Source organism: Scomber japonicus, chromosome 8 (genome assembly GCF_027409825.1).
Source record: "Scomber japonicus isolate fScoJap1 chromosome 8, fScoJap1.pri, whole genome shotgun sequence".
Classification (NCBI taxonomy): Eukaryota; Metazoa; Chordata; class Actinopteri; order Scombriformes; family Scombridae; genus Scomber; species Scomber japonicus.
The window spans coordinates 13,378,726-13,392,755 of NC_070585.1; the positions used below are offsets into that span (position 1 = coordinate 13,378,726).

General features: G+C 41.7%; 1 protein-coding gene across 7 annotated transcripts in view; it reads right to left on the reverse strand.

The window, feature by feature from the left end:
* Positions 1 to 13,158, reverse strand: part of nlgn3a (neuroligin 3a) — a 90,478-nt gene extending 77,320 nt beyond the window's left edge. For 2 of the 7 annotated variants that reach the window (XM_053323246.1, XM_053323248.1), the window contains exons 1-2: positions 13,038 to 13,158; positions 3,642 to 3,701 (exon numbers count right to left, since the gene is read on the reverse strand). In XM_053323246.1, coding sequence (XP_053179221.1) covers positions 3,642 to 3,701; positions 13,038 to 13,143 — 166 coding nt within the window. In that variant the 5' untranslated portion in view covers positions 13,144 to 13,158. Of the gene's footprint in view, positions 1 to 3,641; positions 3,702 to 9,455; positions 9,476 to 11,907; positions 11,968 to 13,037 lie in introns of all 7 variants that reach the window. The other 5 variants (XM_053323247.1, XM_053323251.1, XM_053323250.1 and 2 more) reach the window with 4 other exon arrangements.
* Between the last annotated feature and the right edge of the window lie 872 nt (positions 13,159 to 14,030).

Consider the following 14,030-nt stretch of genomic DNA (forward strand, 5'->3'; position numbering starts at 1 on the left):
TGGCATTGCATAAGGATAGAGTCAAAGTGCCTCACTGAACTAATTCAAAGCCTATCTCCACTCTTGTTCCATTCTTTTCAAAAGCAGAATATTTTTGCATGTTTTTGCCGTGCCAATTATTCTGTGCCACTCAAGAGTAAAGGACAAACGAAAAAAGAAAAGAAAAAGAAAAGATCACAGTAACAGTCTGGTTCTCCGATCCTTTGAAATGGCTCAAATGATGCCCTTGTGGATCAGCCATTAGCAGCAATGCTTATCTTGGAAGGAAGCTAAGAAGCAGCATTCCAAATATCTCTGCATAAATGGGCTTCAAGGGGCATGATTCCTCATCCCTGCAACATCAGAGAGAATAGGATAGTGGCAGAATGGGGAGAATGGTGTGTGAATTGCCCCCACTGTCGATTCACCACTCTCCAGGCTGGCTGAGCTGAGCTGAGGGCTTTGCTGGATGGGGATCCAGTCAGGCCTGTGCAATGGAATTAATGGTAATACCCAGGCAGGTGGAGCTCAGCTCTGCTCCCTGGCACAGCAACGATGGAGAGCTTCTGCGGGGGTTGTGGTATATGTGTGAGAGTGTGTGTGTGTATAGTCTTCTTCACTGCCTGCTTCTAAAGCTTGGAAGCAAGCATTGTTTATGTGTATGTGCATGTGTGTACGCTTCACTGATTTAATGGACGTGAGTGTACATGTCTGGGTGTGTGCACACTCTTGCAGGGTGGAAGCATTCCTCCTGATTAGAGCTGGAGTCTCAGAGTGCCAAACGACAGACAGACAAACACACACACACAAACACACACACTTATTTTTCATCAGTGGGAGAGGGCCGAGGTAGCATTGGTGCGAGACACTCTAGTGGTGGAGTGGGGACGGCTGCTTCACTCTGCCTAACACTGGGCACAGTACCTCAGCACTGCTGCCATGTTCCACCTGGGAGATTTAGCTCCTACACAGCCTCACTTCCTCTATTTACATGCCCACCTTTATCTAACAACAGCAGGTAGTTGATTGAAAGCTTGCACTCCCTTATACAGTGCTATAACAGCCTCTGTAAAATTGAGTCTTGATTGTGGGACGGTGTAAATCACAGTAACTTGGCCCACACACTTGTGTTGCTGGAGGGAGTGAGGCATAGAATTTGAATAGAGTTTGGGGAAAGCCAGGGGGCTGACTGTTGCTCCGACAGACAGGCGGTCACACAAAGGGACAGATGGAAAGACGCAGGAAGAGATAAACAGACAGAAAGGCTAAGAGGGAGAGGCTCAGTGGACAGATAAATATATAGTGCGTATATAAATGTCATTATATTATATATTTCATTTAACTCATCTGCTCGTCTCAGCTGAATGTTTTTATTGGCTGTTTCACAATCTTTTTATTGTAAATTTATGTATTACTATTCCATTGCATATGTTGCTTTCATCTCTTTAGTAATGTGAGAAACTCTTTATTGTTCCAGTACAATATATTTGAATTAGAAGTTAGGAGCGTGTCTAGAGGGTTATAACAGGGAGGAGGGCAGCTCAAATATAGTGGAGGGAGGGGAGGAATTAGCCCAGGATAGACAGAATGCCAACTGAGACAGCATGGTAATGCTGGGATGAACAGACTGAGAGATGGAGGGGGTTAGACAGAGAAGCCAGACAAGACAGCAGCTCCCAGGAATGAATGAGAATATGTGGATGAGAGGTGCATCACTTAAAGAGTGAGAGAGTGGGAGTTCTGCTTGTTTTCTGATTCTACTTGCCCTTTAACTTGAATACAACTGTTTGATTTTCATTGGTAATATATGCAGCGCATTTATTGTAGGCAATTATCTGCAATAGTAGTGCAGCCACTTGTGAGAGCGGTAGTATGCAAGACAGTTTACAAGGACTTTGTGGTTTGTGCTGTATACTCAAACATCCTTCAGTGAGGAAACTTTTTTTATTCACAGAGGTAACTGTTCTCTTTGGAGGGAATATAGAAGAACAGAAGGGAGTCTCTGAACACAGGTTTCATGTGTCAAGCTACGACACTTCAAAAAAAAACAGACACATCCGCCAGAACAATGAAAATCTTCTGGATCATGTTTAGGGATTGATGGCCAACTCTGTCACACATTAGTTACAGTGCTGTAGCAGAGATTCTGCGGGGACCGTATTGTGCTTCTACGGTGATGCTCTGTAAATAGTATTAGTTGCGCTCTGTAAAGAATAGACTTGTCACATTTTCAGTGAGGCTAGTCTTGCACAACAGCTTGGAGACCAAGCCACTGTGTATGCATGCAAAGACTTGCCAGACAAAGGGATCGGCACTTGTCAGCAATTTTGAACGGACTTAGGGTTACATACACTGACGCATGTGGGCTCGCTTGAAGGAAGGCAAACATCCACACGCACACACGTATACACACAGTCAAGCCTCAGACTGAAGGCAATTTGGTTTCAGTTGCAACAGCTTGCCCTGGGCTTGAATGAGGAAACACCTGTGTGTCAAAGTGGTGCCATGGCAACGCTTCCTGTTCTGTGATCAAGGCCAGCATGAGGCTTCTTTTTGAGAGGAGAGCCCACTGGCATATAGGAAGGCGCTTCACTACAAACCCTTCAACATCTGGAGAGATCCCTGGCCAGCAAGCCTCAGCTGGGTTTAAAACCCAATGCAGGACCCACAGCAAAATCAGCATTCATAGTGCCAACATAAAAAAAGAGTGATGTATATGTGAAAGGATATTGCAACTAAGTGTCTCAATTTCTCGCCAAGTAGAAAGTCCATATGCCCTAAACATGTGTTGAGGTCCAAAACAACCACACTCCAGACATACAGTTAAACTGTGTTCAGATAATATACACACAATGTGCAAAAATCCAGTCTGTTCATGGCAAACAAATGCAGTATAAATCAACAGCTTTAACTTGATACCCAACATCATGCTTGCATCACCTGTGCTATAGTGGCAAATGAAGACAAGGGCGGGGCGATATCAAGGGGTTTGATTTAGATTCAGAGACTTAAGCCGTTTCTGTTGCAGCACAAGAATCGTCTCTCATTCTAATCTCGGCAGAGATCCACCCAGAGCCAGGAATATCCCAAGATAAATATGGAAAGTGAACAATGCGATTGCTGAGCAGCAACTTCCCATTTTCTACACCTCTTGCCTCTAATCCTCTCCAGCAGCACTCCTGAACTGCCGCTCCTCATCTAAATCTGCTGGCAGACCTGGTGAACAGTCTGATATTACACTGCTGCTTCACTTTCCCTCTGCCATTATCGCCACAAATACAGCTGCTAGCCACACCTTAAGAAGGGGCTCTCACCACTGCTGCTGCCCTTACAATAACAGTTGCTCCAGTCGCTATGTGAGATATTAAAATATCTCGACCTGGGCTTGGTTATCTAGACAGTGACTAGATCTCACCTGACTCTGAAGCCAAACACTCTACTCATCAGTTGAATTCAGATGCTTAGGAACAGGAGACCTCACATTATCTCACACATACACTGACATTTGTTCAATCTCTACAGACTGTAATGAGACAGGGGTGCTTGATGATTGCATTTGCAATTAGAAGTAAAAACAAAGATAAAAAAAAGCATAAATGATCATAAAAGAGTGACGTTTTTCAGAAGAAATCATGCACCATCTTTGTTCACCATGGAAATACCTTCATCTTCATCACCGTCGTTATCCGATAAATCCTCGCCCTGTTTTTTTGCATGGGCCCCTATTAATGAAGCAGGAAGAGACATAGAGAGGCACAGGGAAATTCAAAATAGCATGTTTGGCAACACAGATATGGGTAAAGAGGCAGTTCAATAAAAAGCCACAGCAGTAATTGACACCACATATGAATAATAGCAATGTTAATGTAAATACACAATCTCCATTAGGCATTTCTTTTTAATACACCATACAATAACAGAAAAAATACATATTGTAATGGAATACAAATCTAATTGAAAAAAGGCACTAAAAAACTAAAAAAAACCATCATCACATCACCTTGCAGAGGGAAGCTTTGAAACACACATATTTGGGGCAGAGTCATACACCACTGGCATTTTCAGAGAAACCTTTTGTTTGTAGATTGGTAGATTAGATTTGTTTGTAGATTTATCAGGACAACGTTCTGAGGCCAATCCTGTTTAGTTAACAACATTATTAACTGAAAGCATTGCTGAAAAACAACTACAGTAGATTGTGCAATTTTAATTGTATTAATTATAACTTTTTTAACAGGGTTTTAGTGACTTTCTAGTCTCTCTATTTATTAAATTAAATTCAATAGGATTTGCACCTATCAACAATAAAATGACAACAACATACCATACAAGTAGTTACTCACTAGCTGAATAACAAAAACTGGGATGCAGAAAATTGCTGAAAGAAGAGGTTTTAAACTGCAAGTGCATGATTCCAACTTCCCTAGAGGAGATAGGATTTGAATAAATCACAAGATTGCGTGTATCATGTACACTCACTGATGTGTGCAGCTTGTCTCTTTCCTCTAAACAGTAGGTAATGTTGTCCTTGTGCTACATGTAAGTTTGAAAATTGAGCCCCCTAGGGCGCCTGTGCACCATGTACAGATAACTTACACAGTAGTATTCTGAATTGGTTAGAGTTTGATATCCATTTACTGCAATTTGGTCTTGCCTGCTACAGCAGAGCCTGAGGATAGCAATGTCATTTAGTGTGTCAGTCAATCAATTCAATAGTAAAGCCTTCAAAATCCAGAATCTTTGCTATTATTAACATTACAAAATGTTTTTGGTGATGAACATCCCCACTAATGCCATCACTAGAACATTTCCACAACAAATAAGTAACAAGAATACTAATTAATATCATAATCTAATGGTGTGATTATCATTGATTGGATTTTTTCCATCCTTCATCAGTAACATTTTTTCCTGGTGATATTCTTGGTTCCAAGCTGCCAGAAATAGGTCTATTCTGTTTGTTAATTTTAGTGAGACACCGTGTTTTTGTCATGGTGGAACTAAGTCACATGTTGCCCTCAGGCACAGACCCCATTTATGGTTAAAACCCACCAAGAGTCTTATCAAGATAATATTTTTGTGTCAGTCAGGTGGAGTCAGTGAAAGACACTGTAATGCACCTACATTGTGGACACAAAAGTAATAACAATATAAAGCACTTTGGCGGAGCGCCATGGTAGCTGTATAGTTCTGTTGTGTGTCTGCAACATTTCTGGTTTGAGTCCACCTGAGGACCATTGTTGCATATATCATGCACCTCTCTCTCCTTGTTGTATCCTGTCTGCTTCTGCACTGTCAGCTGTAAATAAAGGCAACAAAAAAAAAGCCCAAAGACACATCTTAAAAAAACAACCTCTTTGGTAAAAGGCGCTTGTTAAATAACTTCTATTTAAATGAATGGTTGGCTGTGTTAGAATATCTCATCCATTGTTAATTGAGAGTTGCAATACATTGCATAATATAATAGATTGAGGGTCATGACATTTACTGAGTACATACGTGCTCTTAAGTGGAGGAGTCTTTTGAATTGGTTAATTCCACGGTCGGCACAATGACCTTGTTCAGTACGTCCATCTTTTTTGTGCTATGGGCTGTAATGAACGTGTCAGTCTGTATTTGCTGTTGTATGGGCTTTAGACATCCAAACATAATCATATCACTACGACCTAGATGCGTCACTGGGCGGCAGACTTTTAACTTCCATAAGCCACCGGATATACAATGAAAGGTGTAACAAGTCTGAGAGGCCACATACTTCACACTGGCTAATTGAAATATATGAAATCCTTTATGAATCCATTATCATATCATATCCATTAAGTATCAGTATATAATCTAGGTTGTCGAAGTAACCAGTGATAATGAATATGACCGTAGTCTATTGTTTGGCAGATACAGCAAGTGTCATAGTAACATCAGGCCAGCTAGGAGCATCTTCTTTGTGTAGGAAGTGACTGCCATTGACTTTTCATGCTTCATGTCTCTATTAAGTAGGACCAACAGCTAGCACCCAAACAAAGAGGTTTCACCTGGTTCAACAGCTTTCTTTATGGCCTGTTAGCATTTACTGTTATTCTAGCATTCGCTGTGTTGTTGACATGGTAAAACAGTGAGGTTATTGAGTGATAGTGCTTCAGACAGGCATAGATTGGATGGCAGGTGTCAACAGGGAAGCTCTGTCACTTTGAATCGTGTTGTCTGCGAGCCTGAGTTTGTCAAATGCCGGATCTATAATAGGAACTGCAAACATGTGACATCTGCAGTGACTCAGCAAGAGAGCCTATATTTGACCTTCAATCTTTTAAAGTGATGCCACAGTGAAAAGAGTGTGACATTAAAGGAAAACTAAAATAAATTGAAGAGTTTCTTTGTACGGCCAGCCTCCAGGAGTCGACATTTGCATCGCTTGGAAACAGGCGTCATCTCTAGAACAACAGCTATTATTCATGTTCCTTGACAAGCAAAATAGAAACCTGTCGCATTTATCAAATCAGATTAAAAGAAAACATATTTGATGGGCTTACTTGTTAGATGAAGGGTACTGAAATTTATCATCGTAACAGGATGGATTGAAGACAAAAGACACTCTAGAGCTTGGTATACATGATAGAAACCCATGCATGCACACACACACACACACACACACACACACACACACACACACACACACACACACACACACACACACACACACACACACACAGACACTCACACACACACAAACACACAAACACACAGATATAGAGTGCTCTCGGACTCCAGAGACTTCTTGACTGAATCCACAATTCACTCAATACATTGTGGAAGGGCTGAATGTTAACTGCCTTTCCTTTGCTGGAAAAAGGTTCGCTGACAATAGATTGGCCTTGGAGTTAAATATCAGAAAGGTCAGAATGTGGAAAGGGACTTAGTGAAATGTGAAATGTTGCAGCCTTGACAATTTAGAGCAGTTATATCCAGTCTCTAATCCTCAGGCGGCCATTTTTCTCTTTCAGAGGGCCTGGATCTGTCTTTCCTCCTGTCTTTCCTCCTGTCCTGTCCTGTCTGCTCTCTCTCTCTCTCTCTCTCTCTCTCTTTCTCTCTGTGTGTCTGTCTATCTCCATCTCTCTCAATCTGTCTCCCAGTGTAGAGGTTAAGGAACAGCTTGGGAGGGACACATAAGAGAGAATGATGGAGAATGCAGCTGAAAGGTTAAGGAGGCTGTAATCCTGCAGTAAAGGACAGCCAAAACTCACACTGCGCTTCAGCTGTTCCCAAAATAAAAAAAACAACAACAAAACAAAACAAAAAAATATCCAAATAAAAGGCAAGCCAAGTAGTCTTTCTGTCTGTCTACAGCCTGATAATGGAAAGAGACATGTTGAACAGACACCACAGGGTTCTGAGTATGAAAGCAACCTAAGGTAACACACACTGGGGTAACTTGCCTCCATTCTGGAGTCCTAATGAACCATTTATTCCCAATATTATGTGAACAAAGACTACACTGCACCAACATCTTACAAAAACAATCACCAGGCTTTAAGTTTGTTTCGCCTCACATGCTTAAAAGTCATTTGCTCCACCATATGCATCACTGCTGATTTCAGACTCATTCAAAGCCTTTGAAAGCAATGAGAATGTCAGTATGTAGCCTTCAGAACTGAAACCGGAAGAATGATTTTTAATAATTTGTCTTTTTATTTCTAGAAATAATACTGCACTGACTGATTTTGCAGTTTTTGGATTCTGGTTAAAAGGTACCCCTGTAGAGGTTTTGACCACTGGTAGCAATAGTTTGGAGCAATACTTCACATCCCTTTTTTATCAAGCTATTTTGCTGATTGACAGTTGATAATGGTAATGAACCAACAAACAGCAAAAAAGCAATTTATAAAATAAAGAAGAAAATCCACTTTTTTATGAGTAAGGAGAATTTTGACACATGAGTTATTTACAAGGACACTCCACAGGATTCACTGTCAAATGCACTGTAAGGTTCATCATTACAAATGCATGATGTGTGGGAAAGCATTGCTCAAAAATCACAAAACTCTAAATTGAACTGTTTCCAGTAATATTAAAAGTGTCAAGCTGAATTGCAGGAAAAAGTGTATAAAATTGTGCAATTGAGGGAAAATCAGGGCTCAAGCTAACAGATATACCAGCAGCAAAATATTGTGTTTTCCTCTTTAAAATGGGCTTTAGAACTCCACCGACTGTGTTCTCTATTGGGGTAAACAAAGAAGAGAACAGAGATATTGAGCCTTGGGTTGACTGTGGAAGCTGGACAGCACAGCAGCAGGAGGCCTCTGAATAGGAACTTCCTGCTTAGGTTGTGTCTTGCATCTCAAGTCAGAGTGACTGTTTCTGCCTCTGGCTGGCAACAGCTTTCACTCACAGGGTTCATCAACTGTCCCAAATAGATGATTGCAGGAGATCACAGAAGTAATTTATTTGTCAAACAAAAAAAGGGGGGGGGACATCTGTTCTGTTTTCAAATCACACAGGCCAATATTTGTTCTTGTCTTCTTGGAAAGTTTTTGCCCTGTCTGCTTGGCGTACAGATTTCCTCAGCAGCACTCAGAGACTAGCCCCTCCTTCCCCAAGGCTGGGTTGAGTCGGCCAACCAACAGGATTACCATGGTGTGTTACTGTCTGCCATGGCCCAGAAGTAGTCAAACCAGGATTGGGGCTCTTTCGCAGTTTTCACAGCTCTCTAGCATCTGGAGGTCATCTGGTAAGTGGAAAAGATGTCCAATGTTTCTGCTGGGGTAGTTAATCTACAGGTTTGGCAACTGATTGGGCTGTTCAGTCCTGGCACTAGACTGTGTAACACACGGCAGCCTGCTGCCTGTGAGGCCTGCATAGGAATGATAGTGGAGTGGTCCAAATCAAGCAGAAATGTACAACAGATTTCACTGCACTTATCTCAAATAGACTCATGATGAAGGTTGAATTTAGGAGTCAGAAAGGATGATCTCAGTGTCTCTCAAAAACACTGTTATTCAGAGAGACCAGTGTGAAGGACTCTAAGGGGGTTACAAGCAATGACAGAGACATGCTGTAAAAACACTGCAGAATATAATGTGAATATTCTATAAACAGGCAGCGTGAAGCACAGTGAATGCACCTTATCACCACACATCTGCCTCAATGAAGATCTCATCAATATTATAAATCTATTTTAAAGATTGTCAATCAATATAACAATGTAAACCTTTTTTAAAGATAAACATTGACCTCATCAGGGTCCGTCCTCTCAGAATTAACCCATCTCCAGGCAATCTAGGGACACTAAAACTGAATAGTGCTTAGCTGTGCCCCACGCACATCATTACCCCTCTCTTCATTCCATTCACTCTGAATCAGAGCAGAGAAAATGACAGTGATATAACAAGGGCTCCAATGTCTCTGGCTCCGTCACTGCTCTGTGTGCCAGTTGAGAGAGACCAGGGGGGCTACGGTTCTGATCTTGCACATTGGACCACCTCCACATGACCTCGGTGACTACCTGCTCGGACATCTGGGACATGCAGTGCTGCAATGGAACAGTAAAATAATGGACAGTTGTTGTTCTCTGAATGATATTTCAGTCAGTGTAAACAAAGATGAACAAAGATGACTACACTGTTGGTTTTGCTAAATTAGCTTCACAGCAGCTCTAGCCCAGAACACCAATGGATAATACGTTCTACATCTATAATTTTGCCTTACATTTTGTGAATGAGTCTGTCTTTGATCTTTCGTCAGGGCATTTCTATGTGCTCTAAGGGCATTGCTATGTGCTCTAAGGGCATTTTATGGGAGAAATTAGCCACATTTTTAATATCAGCACAAGCAAATAGTTTCCTTAAAGAGTGCCCACTAGGATCCCAACAGTACGGGATCGATAGGATAGACTTTCTCAATTGTAAAATTAGATATTCTCTTACCATCACTCGTCTAGCTCATAGTGAAGATCGTTTTCTGTATTTACACATGTTCTACACTCTACAAATCATCAAATACTAACATCCTGTCTCATAAAACTGAAGAAAGATCTCATGCTATGCTTTACAAGGTTCACAGGTGATGCATTTTTCACTTGATAGGCATCACCATTGCCTATCTAGTGCTTCACGCTAGGTAAGAGGGCCATTTACTGTGCTCCTGTCACAACTGCATACTGTTGCTTGGCAACAATCACACAACCATTTCATTAAGAGTCAAATATACTTCTCCTCCAGAGGAACCTTAGTCAGAGATACAGATTGTAAATTTGTGGTGAAGGTGTTATTAGTACTGAATATGCACAGTGTGTATGACTCTACTGCATTATACAGGTCTCTACTGAAAGCTTTGCAAATTTTGAAACAGAAAACATGTAACGCTGTTGGTGTTGGCAGCTTTATGTAACAGATCTTACTATTTCAATAACACTAATTAAAAGCTTTAATAAGGGAACTGATGAACTGTTAAAACTGTTTACCCAGTTCACGCCTTCCTTGTTGGAAATATTTAACCAAAACCAAGAACGCTTCAGAGCTTGCTTTCTACATTGCCTAAGACGGATAAATTATGCTTTATTTGCACTGTTCAATTCAACATAAGCAAAGATTAGCAGAAGCAGTTTTTTTAAAAGGTGCAATTGAAATAAAGAATTTCCAGACGGACTGAAAATTACAACCTTGATGTTTATGGCAACAGAGGAGCTATGCAACAATCACCCCTCTGCACAATAATGTGTCACAAAACCAACATATGAAACTTATGATAAACCATTTTCTCATTACCAAACATGGGGAAGATAATTGAAAAATTTCAAGAGGAAGGGGAATATTAAAGAGATATTTCTGTGTATATTCCACAACTGGGACTAATTCAGAAGCAGAAGTGCCTGGAGGGCCAGTCTGTCTCTAACAAAATTGGTTTACCAAAGCAGAATGTACAAGTGCACAGAGTGAGGCCAATAGCTGCCTCCTGCCTCCCATGGAAATCAACAGCAGAGGTCTTGCAGCTGAAAGTGAATCTTTACTGTGGAGCGTGATATGCTCAGGATCACAGTCTTAAGGCTAGTTGCTAGGTCCTCCGGTGCCTTTGGGCAACCTTCGAAAATTAGAGATTTCAGCTGTTGCTAATGGAATTGCACTGTGTTTCTTTGTGGCACTGTGTTTGAGCATCTGCCTCATGGATAGATGAAAGCTGTCCAATAAAATACCCCACCACCCCTATTTTGAACAACTGTGAATAATACACTTAAGAGAGAGGTGGGCCCTCCACTTTTTAGTGTAAATTTAATCAACGGCTTTCAGGTGTCGTGTTTGACAAATACTTGCAATAAGCCAGTGTCTTAAGTGCTGTCAGTGCAATCTGAAACATGACTAAAATTCTTTGCATAACAAGTCACATTTTATGTTCGAATATTTCACAATCGCACTCTTGCCTCTGACTTAATCAACAGTTGTGTTTAAGTTACACATCTTGCACTTTGAACATAAACAAGCCATAAAACAACATTAAAAAAAAAAAATACAGGTTATTCTTATACATCATGATCTATTGATTGACAACACTCCATTATTTATTAAGGGACCTGGATTTTCACTGCTTCCCCCACACACACACACACACACACACACCCACACATACTCACACACTCTCATAGTAAAACTACATTAAAGCATGCACACGGCCACACGCACGCACACGCACACGCACACGCACACGCACACGCACACACATACACATGCAATACAACACAAGCATTTACTCATCTCTCACACTTAAGGATGATCTGAGTCACTAGTCCCATGTTCATCCCAATTAGCACTTTGATTTGGGAGTTGATAGGTGGTGATATTGGCAGCTTTGGAAGGACGCAACCATCACTCTCCTCTCTCTTTCATTCAATTCCTCTTTCGTTCCGTGTTGGCTTTTTTTTCTTTTTCTTTTTTTTTTTTTACATACCTCCTTTTCTACACATTTTCTTGTTGGGTTTCCTGGCACATTCCTTGGATATTCTTTTGACTGTAAAATGAATGGAAAAACTACAAAATAACAGAGTGCTCTGGAAAAGATCGCATGTGACATGCAAAAACTCAGACTGAGTCAGACCCCCTCTTCACCCTCTTCCCTCCTCCCACCCTCCTCCCAGTCATCAACAACAAGAACAACAGAGGACCTGTTGAGAAAGTAACCGGGGTGCTGCTGCAGAAATATTCCAAAATGGTGGAATGAATTTGCTGCATCCTGGGACACAGGAAGCCCATATTCACATGCACTTCTATTTAAGACCCATTACAGCCACACAGAACTGTGTGTCACCTCAGCTGAGAAGCTAGATTTCCAAAGTTGCAGTACATTTTAATCTGATATTTGACATTATCCATTTTGATGTCAGAGCACTTAACATTTCAAGCCCATTTTCCTGTGTGGGTCTCTTTCAAGTGGTGAAATAGTAGGGGCCATTTGGGAGTCAAGATGAGGATATGTAAACCTTTTAAGACTTTCAGTCATGGTGGAGCCCAATGTGTGTTTGCCTTTTGCACAACAACTGCTGCATTTAGCTTTGTGCAGGGACAAACTGTGGATGAAGCGAGGAGAGTAAAGGGTCTTACATAGGTCAGGCTGATGCCACAGGCCTCTCGTGTACCAGACAAAATATTTCACCAACCCTACAGTAGATCATTCACTTATGAGGCAAGCTACTGATCACTAATGGCTAATAATCCCCAGAACAGTCAAGACAGTGAGGGTAGGAAGGTGCACCAAGTTTTTCCAATCTCTTCCTTGAATGATTAGATTTTTTAAAAAATTATTCAGTCATTTTAATAAGTCATTTAGTCATCAAAAGAGGAACCTCTAACAGTGGCATGGAAGGGGAGAGTTGATGAAAAAGACTAAATGAAAGTTCAAGTCAAGATGAGAGGTTGAGATGATGGACACAGACACAGCATGCGCCAGACAACAGGTCATGCTCCGCGCAAAATACAGAGGTGACAAGGTTTTTTTAGAGAAAAGACAGTAAGAGAGAGGGGAAGGCAGAGACAGGAGAGAGGAGGAGAGGTTTTGGTTTCCTGTACACTCGACACACTCACCATCCTCTGTTGGAACATAGATGTTTAGATAAAGACAATCCTCGTGTTGATCCTGTATGTACGTGGTAACTATATCCAGGTTGAAGGTGAACCATATTGGCATCATGATGTCTGGCACGGCGTTGTGAATATTTTGGGGGCAGACAGGAGCAAAGTGGGTGGCATTCTTGATCCCTGACCAGGAAGAAGGAGGCTCGGGGGGCATGAAACGTTTTTCCCCCACTGGGGAGGCAGCGTACGGAACCCCCAGATACTGGTCCACCGGTCCCAGAATCTCACTAGGCAGGGGCACCCTGACCCCTCTGAGTTTCCCATACTGTGTGTTCACAGTGGGGTGGTAGTTCTGACCTCTCACATCTGCAAAGCACCAACAAAAACTTAAGACCCACAAGGACACGCTGAAATGATTGGTGCAACTGTAGGCACCGTGCCAGTTCTGCGAGGGGAGACGACTTCTCCTTGGAGAAAACCACATGGTCCTTGTGAGCGAGTGCGACTGCAAATGACCAACATACAAGCCGGGGCAGCCCCTCAGCAAACACGCAGGCTTCCCGTGCCTTTGCTCAGCGCTGCAGTCCAGCCACCTGAGGGACAGTCATCAGCTGTGATAGTGCAGCCTGGCGGCTTACAGATGAGGAGAAACAGTCGTAGTTGTGCAGCTCCTCTCTGCAGCGACGTCCTTATTCACTGTCCTCTCGCCACTGATCTTCTATCCCGTACTGCAAGAGAAGAGGACAGGAAAATTAATGACAGTTCCCTGACAGCCCACCAGTTTGTTCCCATTTTTAGTCAGTCATTTTTATTGACTTGTAGAGTCCTTTTCTGCCATGACATAAAACAGCTCACATAAACATGACAGAGCTCTTAGTGATACCATCAATCCACATAATCAAGAACCTGCCTATGACTAGGATATTGCAATTAACTTGTCTAATAATGCTAATAGGGCATTTGAAATGTGAAAGGCATACTGTCCATAGGTAATTACTCTTT